This window comes from Pelobates fuscus, chromosome 1, assembly GCF_036172605.1.
Source record: "Pelobates fuscus isolate aPelFus1 chromosome 1, aPelFus1.pri, whole genome shotgun sequence".
Classification (NCBI taxonomy): Eukaryota; Metazoa; Chordata; class Amphibia; order Anura; family Pelobatidae; genus Pelobates; species Pelobates fuscus.
The window spans coordinates 476,611,521-476,631,650 of NC_086317.1; the positions used below are offsets into that span (position 1 = coordinate 476,611,521).

The window sequence follows — 20,130 nt, forward strand, 5'->3', positions numbered from 1 at the left end:
TTTTGAAGTTGACCTACTTGCTGTGCACCTACCTCTGATTATTGTTTAGTCTGCCCCAATAAAAGAAATAAATGTGAGCCTATATTTTTGATTAAAATATACATTTATCCTCCTCCAAAAAGAGCCGTTTTATTTTCGTTTTGTTTTTTTCCCTTAATGACTCCTTCACTCCCAAGACCAGACCCCAGACCTTCTATATTATTTTTGAATATATTTTGGTCTTTATGTTAATTACTTTGTAACTTATTCAAGTTTTTTCCATAAACCCGGATTGATATATTGTAGTTTGAAAATGAAATAATGTGCTATTTATGTATAATGACAAAAAAAAAATAACATTTCATATTACTTTACAGAACACAGGAAAACAAATCTTTTTTTTTTTTTACAGTGGTAAATTGTACGAATGTTTTGACTTTTATTACATTGTGGTATTTTTAGGAAGCCGCATTCCCAAACGTTCCCCCAAAACTGAAAAGAGTTCACAACTAAATGTCACATTAAATTACACGTTGAACTTTTTCCTGGAAATTCTAGTTTCTGAAACTATCCAGGAGCTGGTGATATTATCCTAATGAGTGTTAGCCCACTTCAGCAGCCAATGAAAGGCTGACTCCTGCAGTTGAATAGTCTTTTGCACAGGAGGAAACACCATGTCCCCCTACCCCGTGATTCCATTTACCACTAATATCTAGAGGTAGGAGAACAGTACAAATTTATTTCATGGCTCTTTCACGAAATGCTCTGCTAGATACAACAACAAGTACAACCATTGTGTTATATCCCAGAGAGCCCTATGTTTAATAAAGTAGCATTCTCCTACATCCACTGTACCTTCTGTCTGCTACTCTTCCTTCAGTGGACGTGAGGTGGATTCATTCGGTGTGATGCGAGGCAGACAGTGGCACAAAGTCTGTTCACGTGTTGTGATATAGGCTTTTATTTCTATTTTACAGGACTGACCACAACCAGATCTCTCTGCAACATGATTCATATAGTTTATTTCCTACTTTAAAAGCAAATGTTGGAAATGTTCTATAATCTAGTAAGGATCCTTGGGGTGGTGGGTAGGTGACCCCTGCTTATCTCCACTATATCTATGTTGGGATGACACTTCGTAACACACTGTATGATTTTACTGACTGCGGTAATGGCTTGCACTGTAATAATGCTGTTATGTTTTTGTTTAATTTTTTTTTTGTACGTTGATGTTTAGACTTTATGATGATTCTGTAAATAGCTGCTATTCTGTAGACATGCCTGATAGCTTTAGATCCCCCTGTAGTGTATGTTTATTATAACAATAATAATTATAACTGTAGGTGTATTTAATCCAAAAAATGTGAAGCATATTTAATATCCGTGGGTCCTGATAAACATTGATACAAAGCAGGGCAGATAATGCAGAACCCATTGGAACAGCAATGGCTTAGTTTGGCACTGCCAATGCTTGTGGTCAACATTCCAAGCCCTTGGGCCACCTGAGAATCTTGGCAAATGTAGTTCACGAACACATGCAGTGCCAACTTTAGCCACTGGAGTTTGACGTCAAGTCGCATGAGTTTTTAGCTCCACCTTCTCTCCGCACATGTACACAACCTCACACTTGGCAAATGTACTACCTACATTTCCTCTTGTTTTATTATGTTGGAACTCCAGCCCAACATTCCTATTTCAATCACGTCTAGTTAGAATTACTTGTCCACCCCCAGAGTCAAACGGCCAAGTAATCTCTGTGTGATCCAAATCCTTCTTAATCAACCATACTGTTGGACTCTAGTAGGCTTTATGGCCAGGGAACAGATAACAATGGTGTGATAGCTCATGGGTGGGAACACAAGCTGAATTATCGCAGGAGTCAACCTCCAACTTGGGAATTAAGCTGAGATTTCCTTTTTATAAGGTTAGTAACATGAGTAATATCAAGTTGGACAATAGTATCTTCAAGGCGCTTGGTTATATTTGAAAAGGAGAGAAAGCTAAATGTTCCTTTGGTTAAATGATTTAATATTATCAGATATTATGAGAAGTTCCACCTCGGCTTCTGTAGAAGTGATTAGTGATGACTGCTAACCTCTATGCATTCTTACCCTGTGTATATTTTCACAAACCTCTGACTTTTCTGCATGTTCCTCCTCTCTCTGCTGCATTCTGGCATCTCAAAGCTATCACTTGATCAGGTAATGGCGTTAACTGCTCCCTTGCGCTACCATCACCTCTGTCTGTGTGACTCTTCCCTTTGTCGTCTTTGGCAAACTGTGGGAGGCATTATGTTGAGCAGAAAAAAAATTATAATAATAATAGTAAAACGGAAGAAAGATTACATTTGGAAAACTACAAAACGCAAAACAAACCCATTGTAATTTATCTTCTTTATTTTTTGTTTAGGGTTTTTTCCATAACATTATTTTTTTTTTAAAGGTCATACCCTGTGAATGCTTAGCTAAAAGTCTCCATACTGCTGTAAAACAATTACTCAAGTTTTTCTTTCTAAGTGAAATGTTATAATTTACCATGCGGGTGATAGTGGGTGCACGTGAAGAGCTATGTTTACATCACAAATTTGGTAAATTCCATACACTTTTTTTTTTTTTTAATCTTTTTTTTCAATAAGTTTTTTTTTTTTTTTTCTTTTCCACAGCATTCATGGTAGCCATGTATTTAGGTATATATTTATATTTTTTATTCCATCCCTGGTTATGGGTTATCAAGACTCGTGAACCCACTGTGACCTTACTTGGAATCAGCAGAAACTCCCAGACATATTGACAAGTTTGGAGTAGTCAGCTCCTGGAAGGTGCAAATAAAAATCCTGCATGATCTAACCGCAAAAGACATGCCTTTAAACGGCCTTTTAAAGTTCCCAAAATAAATTTCATGTTAAATCTTTTTGCCATGTTCATCAAGATAAAGGATAGTATTCAAGTTTAAATTCTCCATATATAACGAGCTCTAAAAGCTTTAACATTTGATTGACTTTGTTTATCTTTTTTATTGCCAAGAAATAAGATATTCCTTTTACAAGAGTTTACTTCCTCCTACACCTTTATTTACCCCCTTTCATCATACATGTCCAGTATAGTAACCAAGATTAATTGTAACAAGTCTTTCAGGATCCCCCTGGTCACCAGGTTCAAATCCCTTCTAACGCTCGAGAATACAAAACTGTTCTGTAATTATCTGATTACAGATTGTGCCGCTCTAGAAATCACGACCCATAATGCACTGATCCCCCGTTGACCTCTGGAATGATCCATTGGTTTGTGTCCCAATCTCAGTTTCGACTTTTCTGGCTCACGTTATTTTATCAGAGTTATTTCCCTTCTGGGTGAGTCCTTGCAAAATTCTAAAAGTGAAACCGTCCCCCTGGAGATCGGTTTAGAATCTCTTTAATTTCTCTATCTGTAAAACCTTTTCACCAAAGTTAATTTTTAGTACATACAAAATATGCAGAGTTCGCATGTTACAATTTCACTGGCACAGCGTACAAATTTAATATTAGAAACAGTGGCCATCACAGTGCTGTTGTACCTTGAGGGCTTTTTTTCTTAATTCCATTAATGGAAAATTACATTATAACTTGCAAAACCTTGCATTCATTAACGTGACAACTTTAAAATTGGTTCAAAGAGACCGGTTAGGAGCGCAGAGGGAAATGGAGAGAATATGGCGTCATTCTTGTTTGATCTAAAATAGAAAGGACTATGTGAGAGGGGCAGGAACGTGATATGTGCCAATGTTAATAAAGTGCAAAACAGAACTCCATAGGGTGTGCCATTACTATGTATTTTAAGTTATCAGTGAAATCTTTCTACTAATATATTTAGTTTAAGGCAATATCCTAAGGATACCTATATCCTGGCTGATTCATTTATTATTATTATTCAGAGTAAATTCAAACCCGTGTCTTGACTTTTAAAACCAATAGGATTGTTCCAGAGACACATGCAAACTACAACTCCAGGCAGAGTGAGTGTTTACAGGGAGGTTTCTTTGTAATTGATTTTTACATTTAAAAGAACACTATAGTGACTAAAACAAAGTTAGCTTAATAAAGCAGTTTTGGTGTATGGATCATGCTCCTGCAGTCTCACTGATCAATTCTATGCCATGTTGGAGTTATATCACTTTTGTTTCTGTTTATGCAGGCAAAGCTGCACCTCCCCTGGCTGTGACTGACACAGCCTGTATGAAAATAAAATGGTTTCATTTTCAATCAGATATAACTTTAAAGGTTTTTATCCCCTGCTCTGTAAATTGACTTTAATCACATACAGGAGGCTCCTGCAGAGTCTAGCAAGCTATTAACAGAACAGACGATAAGACATTGTTTATGAAACAGAATTTGAAAGAAGGAAGTGCAAATGTTAGATGACTATTAACAGGAAGTGTTTAGGAAGGCTGTGCCAGTCACATGCAGAGAGGTGTGCTTAGGGCTGTATTAACAAAGTGATTTAACTCGGAAATGGTAGAGAATTGAGCAGTGAGACTGCAGGGGCATGATCTAAACAGCAAAATGGACTATAGTGCTCCTAATATCAGTATCAGTGGACAGTAAAACATGTTCTGTTTTCTAAAGTAATTTTGTGTTCCATGAATGTCCAAAAACTGGACAATAACCATGTTTTCTAGAATGCACAGAATAATTACAATGTCAATCTTTTTAGCAATTTCAGAGATCTGATCTTGATCCTACCAGACATGTGACAATACTTTATGTATTCTATGTGGTGCTTTATAGCCACAAACCATTAGCCAAATGCCTCTCAAACATATCCTATGAACAAATTGAAATGCTAGTTCTTTCAGAAACCAGAAGGGGATCGAAAGGTATTGGTGGTGGTCCTCTGGATTGGATGTCTGGATGTAAGATTAAATAGACAGATTAAAGATAATGATCCATCCACATGCACAAGGAAATGGAGAACAATATTAATTGCCCCGACTTATTTAGAACTCGGACATTTGGCTAACTCCCATGATGCCTTTGGTGGTCTAGTTCGGGCTAATCTTGAAATAGCAGATGTTTGCAAACTGTATTTTAAAACACATTGGGGGAGCTTTATCAAAGTGTTTTGGAAAGTATCTTCTGGTCTCTAGTCTGTATCTATTAAATTGTGTTAAATATGGTTTGTTTAAAAAATAAATAAAGTGATGGCCTTTCTCTACTTAATTTCCACCAATTTATTTGCATAAATGTCAATTTTGAAATAAGACTGCTACATTTAGAGTAAAGGAAACAAATAAAAAGAGAGAGAGAATCGAAACATAACAGAAAAAAGGACAAGAAGCAAAAGACGCAACAGATTAAAAAACAAACCCCCCCCCAAAAACCTGACCGATTTAATGAACTGTGCAAAAAAAATGGCACTGAACTATCTGACACTTTGGTAAATCTCCCCCTCTGAGTTTGCAGATTTGTGTAAGGCCTGTTGTGATCATTGTTGAGCATCGTGGGAGTTCTTTAATAACGTGAGCTGCCTTTAGGTTGGCTACTCTTGTCATGGTTATCTAATAATACTGTATGGACCTGCAAGCTGGGTATCACCTAGAGCCCTAGACTAAGTACAATTATATATACATAATGTTTTACATTGTAACTGGTATCATAGGCTACAACCTGCAGTGTAAAGATTGGTAGGACATGTCCATTCATTGGTCCCCGAGAATGCACCCCAGTTCTGTGATTACCTCTTGTCTATCTTCCCTTATTCTGTACCCGCAGTGTGTATTGTATCCTAGTCTTTGCTCTCCGACAGAGTCATGAGAGTTCACATCATGATTCAGACATGGCGACACCTGGCACTGCAAATGTTTGTGATTTACATTTCCCAAAAGACATTCTGAGCATCTTGGGAAATGTAATCGTTACTTTGGTGCTGAATGTCCAAAGTAATTTTATTGGCCTCAACAAACAATTTGCACCAAGTGCCTCAGTGACACGGGGAGCCAGGGATGCGAAGTTCTGAAAACTTGGTTTTCACCTTTAATACAATTTAAATTATCTCCAAGCAGACGGCTGGTCGTTGAGTTCCTTTCAGTAAGAAAAGCACATAAACATTTTAATTTCCATAAGTATATCATAAGCATCGATCTTGTTCTGGGCCTCTAATTTCTTCTCATTGAAGGAACCTGAGAATAGAATTGTTCTATCCCTTCTTGTAATGGTGTACAGCCAGGCCTGGGTCTGTAGTAGCTCAGTTCTTTTGTTCTGTCTAACAATTTAACTACCTGTCGAAGGTTAGCACGTGCACCTGTTAGTGGGTTTATGCACCCTTATCTCTTACCTGCTGTCTGCTAAGTTTAAACAGATTGTAACAGAGACAAGAACCCCAGTTTGCCTCAAAGTCGGTCACACATAATACATAACCCAATATCCTTGAACTGAAGGACGATAGTCACATGTTCTTTCTTACAGGTGGCGATTAGGCAGTATTCGAACTTACAATCCAGAACAAATCATGCTGAGTGCAGCTGTACGACGTGCAAGCAGGGACGTCAGGATTATGAAGGAAAAACTCATATTTTCAGGTAAAAAAAAAAAATTTTTTTTTTGTTTTTTTTACGAGGTTTAAGAAGTTCAGTATAAATCCATTACTATGATTAAATGCTTGATACAGTTCTAATGGAGTGGTCAAGACGTCTGTTACGGTTGCCCCAGGCTAGTTGAGGGTTGGACTGTAGAAAGGATGCTCCTTGCGCTCACCAAGGACCATAACCACCGCAGACCCCACAAATCCTCCGCAGCTTGGTTGGTGTCTCACCGTCTCCTACCCATCCTGGACCTACGACAAGGCTCCAGGTTCTAGTGGGTGAACCTGATGTGTGTGGGTGTCGTGTATTTCTGAGGGTGTTGTTAGTGTGCTGTGTGTGAGGGTGTTGTGTGTTTGTAAAGGTGCTGTGTGTGTTTGTGAGGGTGCGGTTAGTGTACTGTGTTTGTGAGGGTGCTGTATGTGTACTGTATGTGTGTGGGTGCTGTTTTGGTGCTGTGTGTGTGAGGGTGCTGTGTTTGTGCTTTTTGTGTGAGAGTGCTGTATGTCTGTAGGTGCTTTTTGTGTGTGGGTGCTGTATGTGTGTGTGTGTGCTGTATGTTTGGACAGATTGTGGAGGTGGGGGCAGATTAGTAAATACCCCCTCTCCCTTCTTACCTTATGTAGGGAGGGGGGATCCTTGCTGCCATGTGCCATCCCTGGTGGTCCAGTGGAGAGTGAACTCTAGCCTGCGGGGCTAGACTTAACTCTCGTGAGATCTGAGCGTTGCCGCGGCAATGCTCAGATCTCGCGAGAGGAACCTGGCGGAGCTGCTGTCTACAGCTCCCCGGGTCCTCTCCTGCCTCCCTTCATGCTGCTGTGGGCCGGTGAGGTAGATCTTTGATCTCCCCGCCGGCCCATGGAGGCTTAGAGCAGAGCCGACACTCAGCGCCGGTTCTGCGTGAGCCGAAAGGGGGGAATAAAGTGTGGGAACCAAGATTCCCACCCCCCCAAAAAAAAATATACACTCCAGTGTGTGTATGTATATGTGTGTGTGTGTGTGTATATATATATATATTATATATACACACACACACACACTGACACGCATACTCAAACACACACACATACACTCACAGACACACGCACACTCATACATTCATAGACACACACACATTCACAGACACACATATTCACATACACTGACACACATACACATACACAGATACACTCACACACACACAGTCACAGACACACACACACACATTCCCACACACACATTCCCACACACACATTCACAGACACACATTCACATACACAAACACAGTTACAGACACACACACACACACATTCACAAACACAGTCACAGACACACACACATACACATTCACACACACATTATTATTTTTTTTAATTAAAAAATGTCCACCCAGCCTCCCTACCTGGAGTGCTGGCGTGGACTTGTCCCTGGGGTCCAGTGGGTCGGGCGGCTCTCTCCATCTCAGACGCGGCGAGGGAGCTGTGTGCTCTCGGCTCCCTCTCGCCGCGCGGGCTGTAGCTGGGAGCCGGAATATGACGTCATATTCCGGCTCCCAGCTACAGCAGACAGCCCGCGCGGCGAGAGGGAGCAGAGAGCACACAGCTCCCTCGCTGCGGCTGATATGGAGAGAGCCGCCCGACCGGGGGGGTGTTGGGGTCCATCACCTCTTGCCCTCCCTCCCCTCCATGACAGGGGGAGGAAGGGGGGCATTTGGGGCGCTGAGTGCCTGCAGGAACGGTGTTCCTGCTCAAAAAAAGTGCAGGAACTCCGTTCCTGCAGGACTCAATCCATAGGCGTGCCACCGGGATTAGGGTGTGCCAAGGCACACCCGGCACACCCCGTGCGCACGCCTATGAAAGTCACAACAGCCAATCAACACAGTATTGTACAGTTAGACACTCCCAGCTAATGTACACAACCCCTCCCCTCTGCCTGTGATATAATTACCAAATACAGTGGACTAACTTAATTACCACAGGCAGAAAATATCAATTTTTACCCAAAGTCCAGAAACCCCATAACAACAACATATCCCACAAATTATACATCCCTGGATAGCTCAGATCTGGGCGAACAACATATCCAAAAATCACCCAGATCAGAGCAGGGGTTCCCGAATTCCATGGAAGTCACATTTGACCGACCGCAAGCATGGCTTTCATGCCCAAAATAGTTCCACAGATTTAGGCAGTTCGTCACAACATCCAGAATTCTAGAAGGGCGATCACTATCATTTATTGTACGTCACTTGAGATATACGATCGTTTTTACTAATAAGTGATCTTGGCCCTTTCTACATACTAAAGATAACAAGTAAGAAGAACCGAGAAGACTTTCTTTTTAATTAATAAAATATGTAGGGATTGCTTTAACCTCTCCCAATGCACTGAGAGCAGATAATCTTACTTTGTCCGAATACTTGATTTTAATCTTTTGCCACTAGATGGTGCATTGAATTACACATTGTATCTTTTTTTCAGTTTAGGAAAAACTGTTCCATGAAAAATGCACTTATAATGATTATTGCCACCTTTAAAGAGAACTCGTATATTAACTCAAAATAAAAGAAAAACACGTGATTTGGCACTCATTTTGTGTCTAAAATATATAGGTTGATGGCAAATTTAAGGCATAAGTAAGTAAAATATCTCAATGCTTTGCATCTGGACCTTCAGCCATGTATTTCATCCGTCATTGACCTCTTTATCGGCCTCATACACTACTATGCGGAGCCATATTTTATGCCACTTCAATGTTGAGTTACCACTAAAAGCTAGAACTAAAGGCTTTGTAATGTGCACTGAGCTTTCATTTTTTAAATTCTGCATTTAGAATTAGTCTTGTTTTCTATTTTTTTGTTTAAACCATTTACCTGTTTTTCCTTTTTTTCTCCCAGAAATAAATAACAGTATGGACAACGCGGAGGAGCTCTCGTTGTGCTCTGAAAACCGTTACGATGGTTTTGCCAATGACGCCATATCACCTGCAACAGAAGCTAAAGTCCACTCCAACTGAAAGCAGAGAAGCTACATGAACAAACCGGAACCCCATCCTTTTTTATAGAAAAATCTGGGGGTTCTCAAGAAAACCTGCAAATTTCTAAGGACAGGATAATACATTACTTGCTGGGCGAGATTCACTGCACCGTGAGATATTCGATCGGTGAAAACTTGAGTGGTCTTCTAGTGAGCCACATTTTGACGAGCAGATTCCGTAGAAGAGCACACAAGTTTATCATAGTGAAAACTCTGTCCACAATTTCACTACTTTTAGTTAATCTCGTACACTGAGGGCACAAGGTGGCGCACAAAGAATTTTAGATCTTTCTATGCCCACATGGAACTTAGCTGGCTAACACCAGAATATTGAATATTTCTGTTTATATTTATATATTTTTTTTTTTGTTAATTGTTGTATAATTTGGACTGTGAGATTGTACATATGTAGAAAGTAATTTGATCCTTTCCCCCCCCCCTCTCCCCTATTGTGAGTATTTGTGGTAACACAAGCAAGTTCTTGTGTGAATTTCGATTGATTCGAGAGATTGTTTAAAACCTCAGCCTGAGTATGTCATTCCTGTTTTACGCTACAGTTACCTCTTAAAGCTTGTCTGTCACCCTATAACAGAACATTGCATTGACAGAGCCGAAAACAGTCCACACACATTCTTTCCACAAACATCCTTCATTTTAAAGGGTGATATAAAGCTAACCTCTGACCAAGGAGATGCTTGTAAAATATTGGGCTAAACAAACAATACAATGCAGATTTTTCATTATTTTTTTTAGACTGTTTAAAATGTTAAAACGCAATTCAACACAAAATTGGATTTCTATTTTTTTTTTTTTTTTTTAATTCTTCGAGGTGGCAAGTCTTCTTTAGTAGTATCAGTTGCTATATGATCACTATATCTGGTAAAAGAACAATATGAGGGACTCATCTTATCAAACTTTTTTACTTTACTTTTTAAAAATATATTTTCTGTAAAGAAGACTACCTCCATTGTGCACTGTAGTTACAATATAACCACTAAGTATGACATCTCTAAAAGCCTCAACTCTGACATCACCTTTTGGGTTCTACAATGCATTGGTGTACAGGCTCATGGCCAGGGCGGGCCCATGGTCACTTGGCACTCTATAACATATAACATAGTACTTTTTGTTCTCCTAGAGTTGTTAGCGCAGTCTAATCTCTTTGTGCTGACATCATGATTTCGTAAACTTGGTTTTGTTAAATGACAATGTAAACTTTTCTGTAAACCAGTGCAGAGCCACGCGCTATAACTGCTGCTGGTGAGCTTTATAGGATCGTGTGAAATAAGATCTACATAATAGTCTTAATTTTGGGATCAGATCGCTAGCCTCTTTGAAATGTCTGACTTTGCAAGTTTTGGTGGCCGTTGTTAACTGGGGATTTTCATGTTTACTGTATGGTGTAAAAGAAACTTAGATTTTTGGTTTTATGCATGAAAATAAATGCTGGGCTGGTTGTAGAACCACCTTTCAGGTTCTAAGCTTCACACATTCAACAAGAACACAATGAAAACCTGAAGCACGTCGTCCATGGATTGTAAGAAGTACATTTGCACAGCAAATAAAATATGGATAGGTTTGGTCGTTGTCAATATTGCGTTTGACTGATTTCACTTTTGAGTGAAGCGAGAGCAATGATATGTTTGTGAACTTCATTACCCATAATGCCCATTTAGCTGTCATGGGAAACACAGTTTTAAAATGTCTGGGTTGCCAAGCCATTGTTGTTTTTAAAATATTACATGTCCATTTAGCAATCTGGGAATGCCATTATCCTGAAACCTTCACCAGGATATCTGAATGGAGATCTCATTTGCATTCCCTGCTGGTTAGACAATGTTGCTCATCAGTAAAATTGACAACACATCAAATGTAAGTTCTCTAGATTCTTCCGTTGTAAAAAAACGACCTGCTGTCAAACCGTGTTTTAAATACAGGTTCAATGTCGAGCTAGTCTCGGACGACTGCCATAGAGCACAAACCATGTGTTCACTCAGTCTGGACACAGATTTGATCCATGTAAAAAGCACACGTGTAAGACCCATCTCCATATAGTTAAAACTATAAGTAGCAAGTAACCGTATTTTAATACATTGGTATAACTCACCACTGGCCAAAATGTAGATTAAGATTTACCCACCTTAATGTTGCTAAAGCTTCGTGGGAGGTGTATACAGAAAAACTATGGATCTCAATTTTCCGCCGCCCCTGTATTTAAAGTGTCGACCCCTGATATAGACCTATTGCGTATGAAAGTGCAAGCTAACTCAGAGGATTCAGCTACCCTCCCAATTTAATTTTCTTTTTTGCGTTGGTTATTATTTGTAAGGGAACATAACCATTGAATACGAATATTTAAAATAGTCATAATAAGCTTAGACAATCTGTGATGAATGGGGTCTGAGGAAGACCTGTTTGAGGCACTCCATTTATGACAATTGTTTGATCTATCTGTTTTTTTCTTGGAGAAATTCCTGAAAGATTTGCTGGGGTAAAAAAGTATTAAGATGTATTTGTTTTCTATGCCACCCCCATTGTCTGTTCTTTTTGTTTTCCCTCCTAAGCTCTCATCTCTCTCTTTATTTTACTATAGTCACTTGGTTCTTGCTTTTAAATGCATCAAGGTTTTATTTTATTTATTTTTTACCAGCTCACTGCTTCAAATTCTTATCCACAATAGTTTCGCAGAACATCACTTTTTTCTTTCTTTCTCACAACTTTTCATTAATTCTCAATTTTCTCCTACCAGAGTTCCCCAGATTGTTCTAAAGACTTTGCACCATTTCACATCAATGATTGTATCCATTTACAATTTGGACATGATACGCACATTCAAAACTAGATGCAACGCACTTGAGGCACTACGTAATAGAAAACTGCAATCCAGGGAGAGATGCTTAAATCACTCCAGAAAATCATTTTAATACAACTTCCGTTTTATACCAAATACGATATCTCCTATCTGTAGGAAGGTAGTATTCCCGTGTTGATATCAGTGGTTTCCTCCTGGTTGCAAAACCACCTTGGTGTCTTACTCAAACACCTAAGACTTCCTGAGCTGACAATACAATGGGAGCTCTGTATCTGCTGATCATGATTTTCCATGTTCATAAATTAAAATACATTTGTACAAAAAGTGTATTGGCATTCCATTAAAGTATGGTAACACATTATGTGAAGAGTCTCATTAAGCTGGTTACTGGCATTACTCTAAAAGACAGAACACGCATGCATTCTTTTCACTTGTAGAGTCTTTGTTATTTTTTTTATTCATTTTGTTTGTTTTTTTCCTACATTTTTTTCTGATTTATTACTCTTTTTGTTAATTACTCTACAAATTTTGCTGATATTGATTTATGTTTCAGATCGTACACCTCTTTCGCACGTTATACATCCAAAACAAAGGGAAATTAGATTACCATAAGATATAGAAAAATGGAATGTTTGACTGTGAATGCTGCTGCCTTTCAGCGTTACTATGTTTCAGGAATCTTAACCTTCCGTGCAATGATGGTCTTCATATAAAGGGGTTTATTGGTGGAGTTTAGACCAACTAACCAAAACGATGTGTGATATGGAATTCCTCACCTTGACTAAAATCCTGGTGGGATTAGCAATGTTGAAGAGTCCAGAGCACCAAGAACAAGATCCTCCACCCATAGAATTGTTATGTAAAAACAGCACAACTATTGTATAACCTGTACCAAACTAGGAATGGTCCTCCGTCCTCCGCAGTATTTATTTGGTGTCTTCAATAGCAGGCTATGTATGAAACAATGTATATGTAATTGTATTTTATTTGGAAATAAATGAATTTCTTATGATTTCCTATCCTTCTCTTTACCTTCATTTGTTTTGCCCTAATTCAATTATCAATGATATAATCACTTGACAATTAAGTATAAAATTGGTAATGCTTCATGTAGTTTCTAAAGGAGTCAAGTGAGACATTATTCAGATATAGAAGGGGAACGTAGTGATATCACATTCTCCTTTTGGATAAGTTGGGAAAATAATACATTTTCATGGGAAAATCAAGATCAAACAAGCTTTTAAGGATCTATGTATCATTGGTATATGATTAATCCAGAAATTCTCCAAGAGGAGGTCTACAGAAAAAAGATCAAGGAATGTAAGAAAAAAAATGGAATCACATGTAACAGACACACATTAGGAGAGACAGAGATGCTGAGAGATGGGGATGAAGACACAATTGGGAATAGAAAGAGAAGAGAGAAACAAGTAGGGGGCAGAAGAGGAAAGGAAATAAAGATGGGGGAGAGATGGCCAATAGTGCTAAGGGAACAAAGGAACGATATTCTCCGTTCACAGAGGAAGAAGAATTGATGAGAGGAGTGTGTTGGAGATAACTATCAAGTGTTTCTGGTCTAGTTCTACTTAAGTAAAATGGTTTATTAATGGTTTAACATTTGCATAGACAGGTAAAGATGATAAAGGAAAATTCATAGACAAAGAAAATATTTCTCAAAAGCATGGTCATCTACCATTAACTTCAGAAAATGTCAATGATTCGGAGTATTAAGTATTTTAGAGAAACTGCTATGTTTACACTAGATTTAATCCAGCCTCTAGTGGCTGTCTTACTGACAGCCGCTAGAGGCGCTTCCGCGCTTCTCACTGTGAAAATCACAGTGAGAAGATGCTGGACGTCCATAAGAAAGCAGTGAGAAATGCTTTCCTATGGACTGTTTGAATGCGCGTGCGGCTCTTGCCGCGCTGACGTCGGCAGAGGGAAGAGCACAGCGATGGAGAAAGGTAAGTGTTTATCCCCTTCAAGCCCAGCAGGAGTGGGACCCTGAGGGTGGGGGAGGAGAGGGGCCAAAGACCCTATAGTGCCAGAAAAACAAGTTGGTTTTCATGGCACTGTAGTGGTCCTTTAACATTGGAAGCATAGGGAATGGAATGAGGGGGGCGTGTTTTGGCCACCATCTTAGATGGCCACGTTTTAGAGAGGCTCCTGGACAAGGGGGGCAATTTCATTCATAAAGTGCCAATTTGATCGTAATGGAGAAATTCTATCTATAAATACTAATAGCTAATAAAAATCCTAACATGGAGAAACAAAAGAAAGCTGAAAAAACCGTACCTGCAATGAAGAAAACGGGAGCAGGAGCTGCTGGGGTGAGTAAAGGTTTCCAGGCTTACTCCCCTGCTTCCAAATCCGGCTCGCGGCTGCTTTCGCCGCTTAAAATCTCGTTGGTGGCGCCGGGGAAATCCCTCCCCACCTCCCTCCCGGTCTCCCATACCAAAACGTATGCCTGTGCGGTCGCGACCCGCTCGCAGCATCCAGAGAGCGGCGGGACCGCGGCCGCACTAGCCGACACCTCTGTGTGCGGCTCAGAGTGCTCCGAGCACTCAGCATGCTCGGAGCACAGAGCTGTGTATCCCGCAAGCGGCAAGGACCACCCAGCAAGCCGCTCGTGGTCTCAGAATAGAGCAGCCCGGTCGCTCACTTACAAAAGTGACCGGGCTGCAAGTAAAGGGGAAAGCAGTGCGAGGTCACGCTCCCCGTCGGGATCCTCGGCCTCCAGGTTGTCGGTCCCGGCGGGGGGGCTCTGCTATCCGACCCAAAACTTTTAAAAGCACAGTAAGGGCTATGGAAAGCCCAGAGGTCCAAAATATGGAAATAGCAGCTGAAATGCTCCAAACAAGTACTTTCTCTGCACTACCACAGAGAAAAGGTCATGATGCCGCAACAAAGATGTCTGCCAGACCAGACATTGTGTATTCCACTCCCAAGATGGCCACTGCCACCTCCAATATGGCTACCACCACATTTATAGCAGCGACTTCCAACCCTAATATGCCACCTGAATTGGCAGATGATCTGCCACCGTCAGCTGCCATGATAATACAACTCATTAAAGATTTGAGAGTCGATCTGAAAAACGACTTTAAGAAAGACTTTGACACTTTCTATGGAGCCATGGAGGGCATTAATCAGCGAACGGAAATAATAGAGAATAGATTGCACTCTCAAGAGCAATCTCACCTGGATCTGGTTGAAACTGTAAAAGAGCTTCAGAAGCAAGTACACCAACAAGCGGAAAAGTTAGCGGACGCCGAGGATAGAAGTAGGCGTAATAACCTAAGGATCAGGGGGATCCCTGAAAATATAGACTCTCTGGGATTACAAAGATATTTCCAGGCAATGGTGAAGTCAGCTCTACCAACCGCTAAAAATGCGGATCTGCTACTGGACCGCATCCATAGATTGCCTAAACCCGGTAATGCACCTGCGGCTGCACCCAAAGATGTGATAGTGAGATTTCACTATTACCACATTAAAGAGGAATTTCTGGGTGCAGTACGCACGTTGGGTCTCACGGGGGACTACAGCGGTATGAAGGTCTTCCAAGACTTTTCTGCCCAAACAATGAGGCGACACAGAGAATTTCAACTTTTTACCGCGGATCTAAGACGAAGAGGGATAAGATATAGATGGGGATTCCCGGTTAAAGTCCTTTTCCGCATGGATGGCAGGATTTTCATAATCACGTCGCCTGAGGAATGGAACTCATCCAATCCATGAATAGAAGTCAGGTATCGCCTCATAGACTCTCGCCATCTACTCCTCTGCAGGCCAACAAGAGAAGCAAATGGGACACTTCCTGAGTTTCCAGTTCATAGAGCTACAGTCTTCATTTTCCACGGTCGTAAATCGTTCGACACTTCAAGTTAAGATGTTCTTCCTATCTTCACTAAGGAATTTTATATATTTATTCTTTTTTTTATTTTTTTTTTATATATATGTTTATTTTCATGATTTTTTTTTCTCTTTCTCTATTGATTTTTATGGCTTGGTTCTGAGAAAATTTTATCTCTGTAACAGACTTTCGAGTCCTGCTCCAGTCTGGAGATTTAGCGGGATTACTTTGAATCTTGACTTGTTTCTCCTCGTTATGACTGTCCTTAGAGCTTGCACACCAACGATTATTTGATATGCGATTTAACGGTTTATTTCAGAAACCGATTTGACCACTTAAATCTTTTCAAATTTTTGCAATCAATATTATTGTATGGTCCCTTTTTTTTTTTTTTTTTTTTTTTATTTTGTTTTTTTTATATATCATTTCACATTTAATTTTATTATTTTTTTTATTGTTCTGTGATTTTTGTCCTTTCAAATGTCATATTTTACAGTTGCCTCTTTTTGTTTTATTTTTTTATTTATTATTTATTTATTTATTTTTTTTTTTGTTTATTTATATTGCTCCCCTTGTATCCAGCAGCCTTCTCTCCCCCCAACCTGGGCCTAATACCCTGAGATGGAGAAACTTTTTTTGCTCTCCCTCATGGCCCTTTTTCACTGTTTGTTTATTTCCCCTGATAGGGGTATATACCCAAGTTTTTTGTACCCCTTTGATATTTTTATTTTTCTATTTCCTTTGACCATCCATCCTTTAAAATTTGGTAGAAATGTTTCCAGATCACGAATCACAGAAATGCCTTATACAAAAATGCATATTATGTGGCATCAGCGACTTGCACAAATTCGTTTATTTATTCCTGTACACACATGTACACATCTTGAGTTTGTTGTGACAGTATTGTTGGATGTTTCTTTATTGAAAGGCGGTTGCTCGGACTCTCACAAAGTTGAATGTTCCTTTACTCTTTATCAAGCATTGCTGTTCCATAAATTATGGTTTTAAAATATATGTCATTTAATGTGAGAGGCCTGAACATCGCCCACAAAAGACGCTTACAATTCAAAGAAGCAAAATCCAACAAATCAGATGTCATCTGTGTACAGGAAACGCATTTTAAAAAGGATAAAAAACATAAAATTATGTCAAAGCTTTTCCCAGTCCAATATCATAGCACTTATAAATCCAAGTCTAGAGGTACATCGATTTTCTTCCACAGGAATGTAGCATGTTCGACGAACAAAGTAATAACGGATGATGACAGGAGGTATTTAATATGGATAGGTTCACTTAACACTATTGAATATACTATAGTGAACATGTATTTTCCCAACACTGGTCAGTTGCAGTTCTTTAGGAAATTGATGGACTTAGTGAATGAGAATGTGAGAGGCAGCTTGGTTATGTGTGGTGACACGAATTTTGTTATGGACGGTGAATTGGATAACGCTAGGGAAGACCGTGATCAACAGCATAGAGGGGACAGCGACAGATTAGCAAACAAATTTTCCAGATACATGATTGAATGTGGTTTATATGATTCCTGGAGACTGATGCATGAGAATGAAAGAGATTTTACGTATTATTCTGTTTATAAAAATATGTATTCCAGGCTAGACAGGTTTATGGTCCAGGGCGCTTTAATCCCGCACATCTTGAAATCTGATATCTTAGACATTAACTGGTCTGACCATGCTCCAATCATAATGCATATTGACGAAATTGTTTCTTCAGCCCCGAATAGAACCTGGAAATTAGGCGACTATGTATTAAACGATGTTGTGAACAGATCATTGACGGAGAAAGCCTTGAGCGATTATTTTTTGGAAAATGCCTCACCCGAGGTTCCTGACGAGGTGTCTTGGAATGCGCATAAGGCTGTGTTAAGAGGACATTTTATTTCTAGAGCGTCTCACCTGAAGAAACTTAATAGAAATAATTTAAGAACATTGTAAAAAGAACTGTACAATTTGAACCAGGCTAATAAATTAAAAAAATAGATACAAGGTGTATTGGATAACAAATATTAAAGATTGGCAGCTACATACATACACAAGCGTCTCAAATTGAGTGGTAGCTCAAACAGGATCTAAAAAAGTATGTGCGCTGAAAAAAGGATGTATGGGAAAATATAATAGCTATATTTATTGAAATACAACTCCTATACAATAAATATACTTGTGCTTGAAATATATCAAGACAAACACTACATGAATAAAAATCACAATATCTGCATGGACCCACTATGATAAATGATGTACCAATAAACTCTCTACTGTGGATATATGTTATAGAGTGAAGAGCAAATAGTTAACCAATTGACTCTATAAAATAGGTACAAAGTGCAAAATAAAATATCGAAACAGCTGCCAAAAAACAATATCACAAAAAAATCACAAAGAAACAATATACAAAACAATTAAGGATAAAGCAAATATATAAAAAATATATGAACAATAATAAAAGTACCTGCCTCGGTGTGGGCCCCCCCCAAAAAAAAACAAAGAAAGGGAGGGAGAGTGGGAGTTCTATGTAGCAAGCTTCCGACCCACTTCAAAGGGGATCCGTCGAAAAACGATGATATACACCGCGGTCAGGATCTTCAAAAAAAGACCGCGGTGTAGTTGTGGCCGACCACCCACCGATACAGCTGGTGAATAATTCACGAGTTGAAAACCTATACCGCGGTCGGGGTCTTCTCAAAAGACCGCGGTATAGTTCGATGAAACCACCTTCGATATATATAGACAAGTCCTCACCTTTCCGGGGTCGGGAGTTGGATAGCACAGCGACCCTCACTCACCACAAAAGAGAATATATAGAAAACGGCACACAACAATAAAAACAAAAAAATATAAAAAATATATAGATAATAAAAGGCAGCCAAAAGGGATCAAGTGGGACCAGCAACAAAAAGCAGCCACGTCTACGCGTTTCTTCCTGCCCACGGGACTTTCTCAAGACTAGATAGCTGCAAAAAAGACCTGATTTAAATACCTCCAGGATAGTGGAGTAATTAAACATGTGAGGGGAAAAAACCCTTACGCTAAAAAAGTTAATCAAATAAACTTAACAAAATAACACAGAATACTAATAACAAATGTGAATGAGAAGTGAAAATACACTTTCCTCAGACACAGACTGATAACAAATGACAGTTAGGCTGTAAAATATAAGTCACTAAACAAGTTATTAATCAAAACACACAAAATTTATACATGTACATAAGTAATCGAACACATCCCAATTTAAAGGGATAGACTAGATTTTTCCAAATTATGGTTTAAAACCCTTAATAGGACTTGGGGGGTCATTACCAATGTCCTATGAACAATACATACATTAGTACTATACATGTACATAGGTGATCATACACATCACCATTTAAAGGGACAAACTTAATTTTTCCAAATTATGATTTAAAACCCTTGATAGAATTTTGGGAGGTCACAACCAGTGACCTATGAACAATACATACATTAGTGCTATGAATAAGGGAGTGACTATACCCCCTGGACATAGATATAAGCACAACTCAAGGTAAAATGGAGTACTTAATCACCCTAAAACAAAAAGATTATATAGAAAGAACATAGGTGATCTAAAGGCGTCACTGCCAATGGCCAAAAACCATATCTATATATTGATGAAAAAAGGAGATGAGAGTATACTTGGCTCCACAAAGCTTAAATATGAAAAGAACTAAAATGAATATGGGTACATATCCCCCATGAGGCAAAAGAGAAAAGTGAATCTGGATAAATCAGAAGGGCTCATGGTATTGAGCTTTTAAATCCAAACAGACTCGGACTTAATCAATTCTCTTTTCCTCTTTGCCTCATCTAGATAAGGGGGAATATGAGCTATCCCCATGAGCTTTATACCCGATGGTTTACTCTCATGAAAGATAGAAA

The 20,130-nt window shown here is 39.2% G+C and overlaps 1 protein-coding gene across 5 annotated transcripts in view; it reads left to right on the top strand.

The window, feature by feature from the left end:
• GDPD5 (glycerophosphodiester phosphodiesterase domain containing 5) overlaps positions 1 to 11,968 on the top strand; it is a 225,507-nt gene extending 213,539 nt beyond the window's left edge. For 4 of the 5 annotated variants that reach the window (XM_063432230.1, XM_063432238.1, XM_063432256.1 and 1 more), the window contains exons 15-17: positions 2,166 to 2,180; positions 6,419 to 6,531; positions 9,407 to 11,968. In XM_063432230.1, coding sequence (XP_063288300.1) covers positions 2,166 to 2,180; positions 6,419 to 6,531; positions 9,407 to 9,525 — 247 coding nt within the window. In that variant the 3' untranslated portion in view covers positions 9,526 to 11,968. The remainder of the gene's footprint in view (positions 1 to 2,165; positions 2,181 to 6,418; positions 6,532 to 9,406) is intronic. The other variant, XM_063432266.1, reaches the window with a different exon arrangement.
• Positions 11,969 to 20,130: the final 8,162 nt, after the last annotated feature.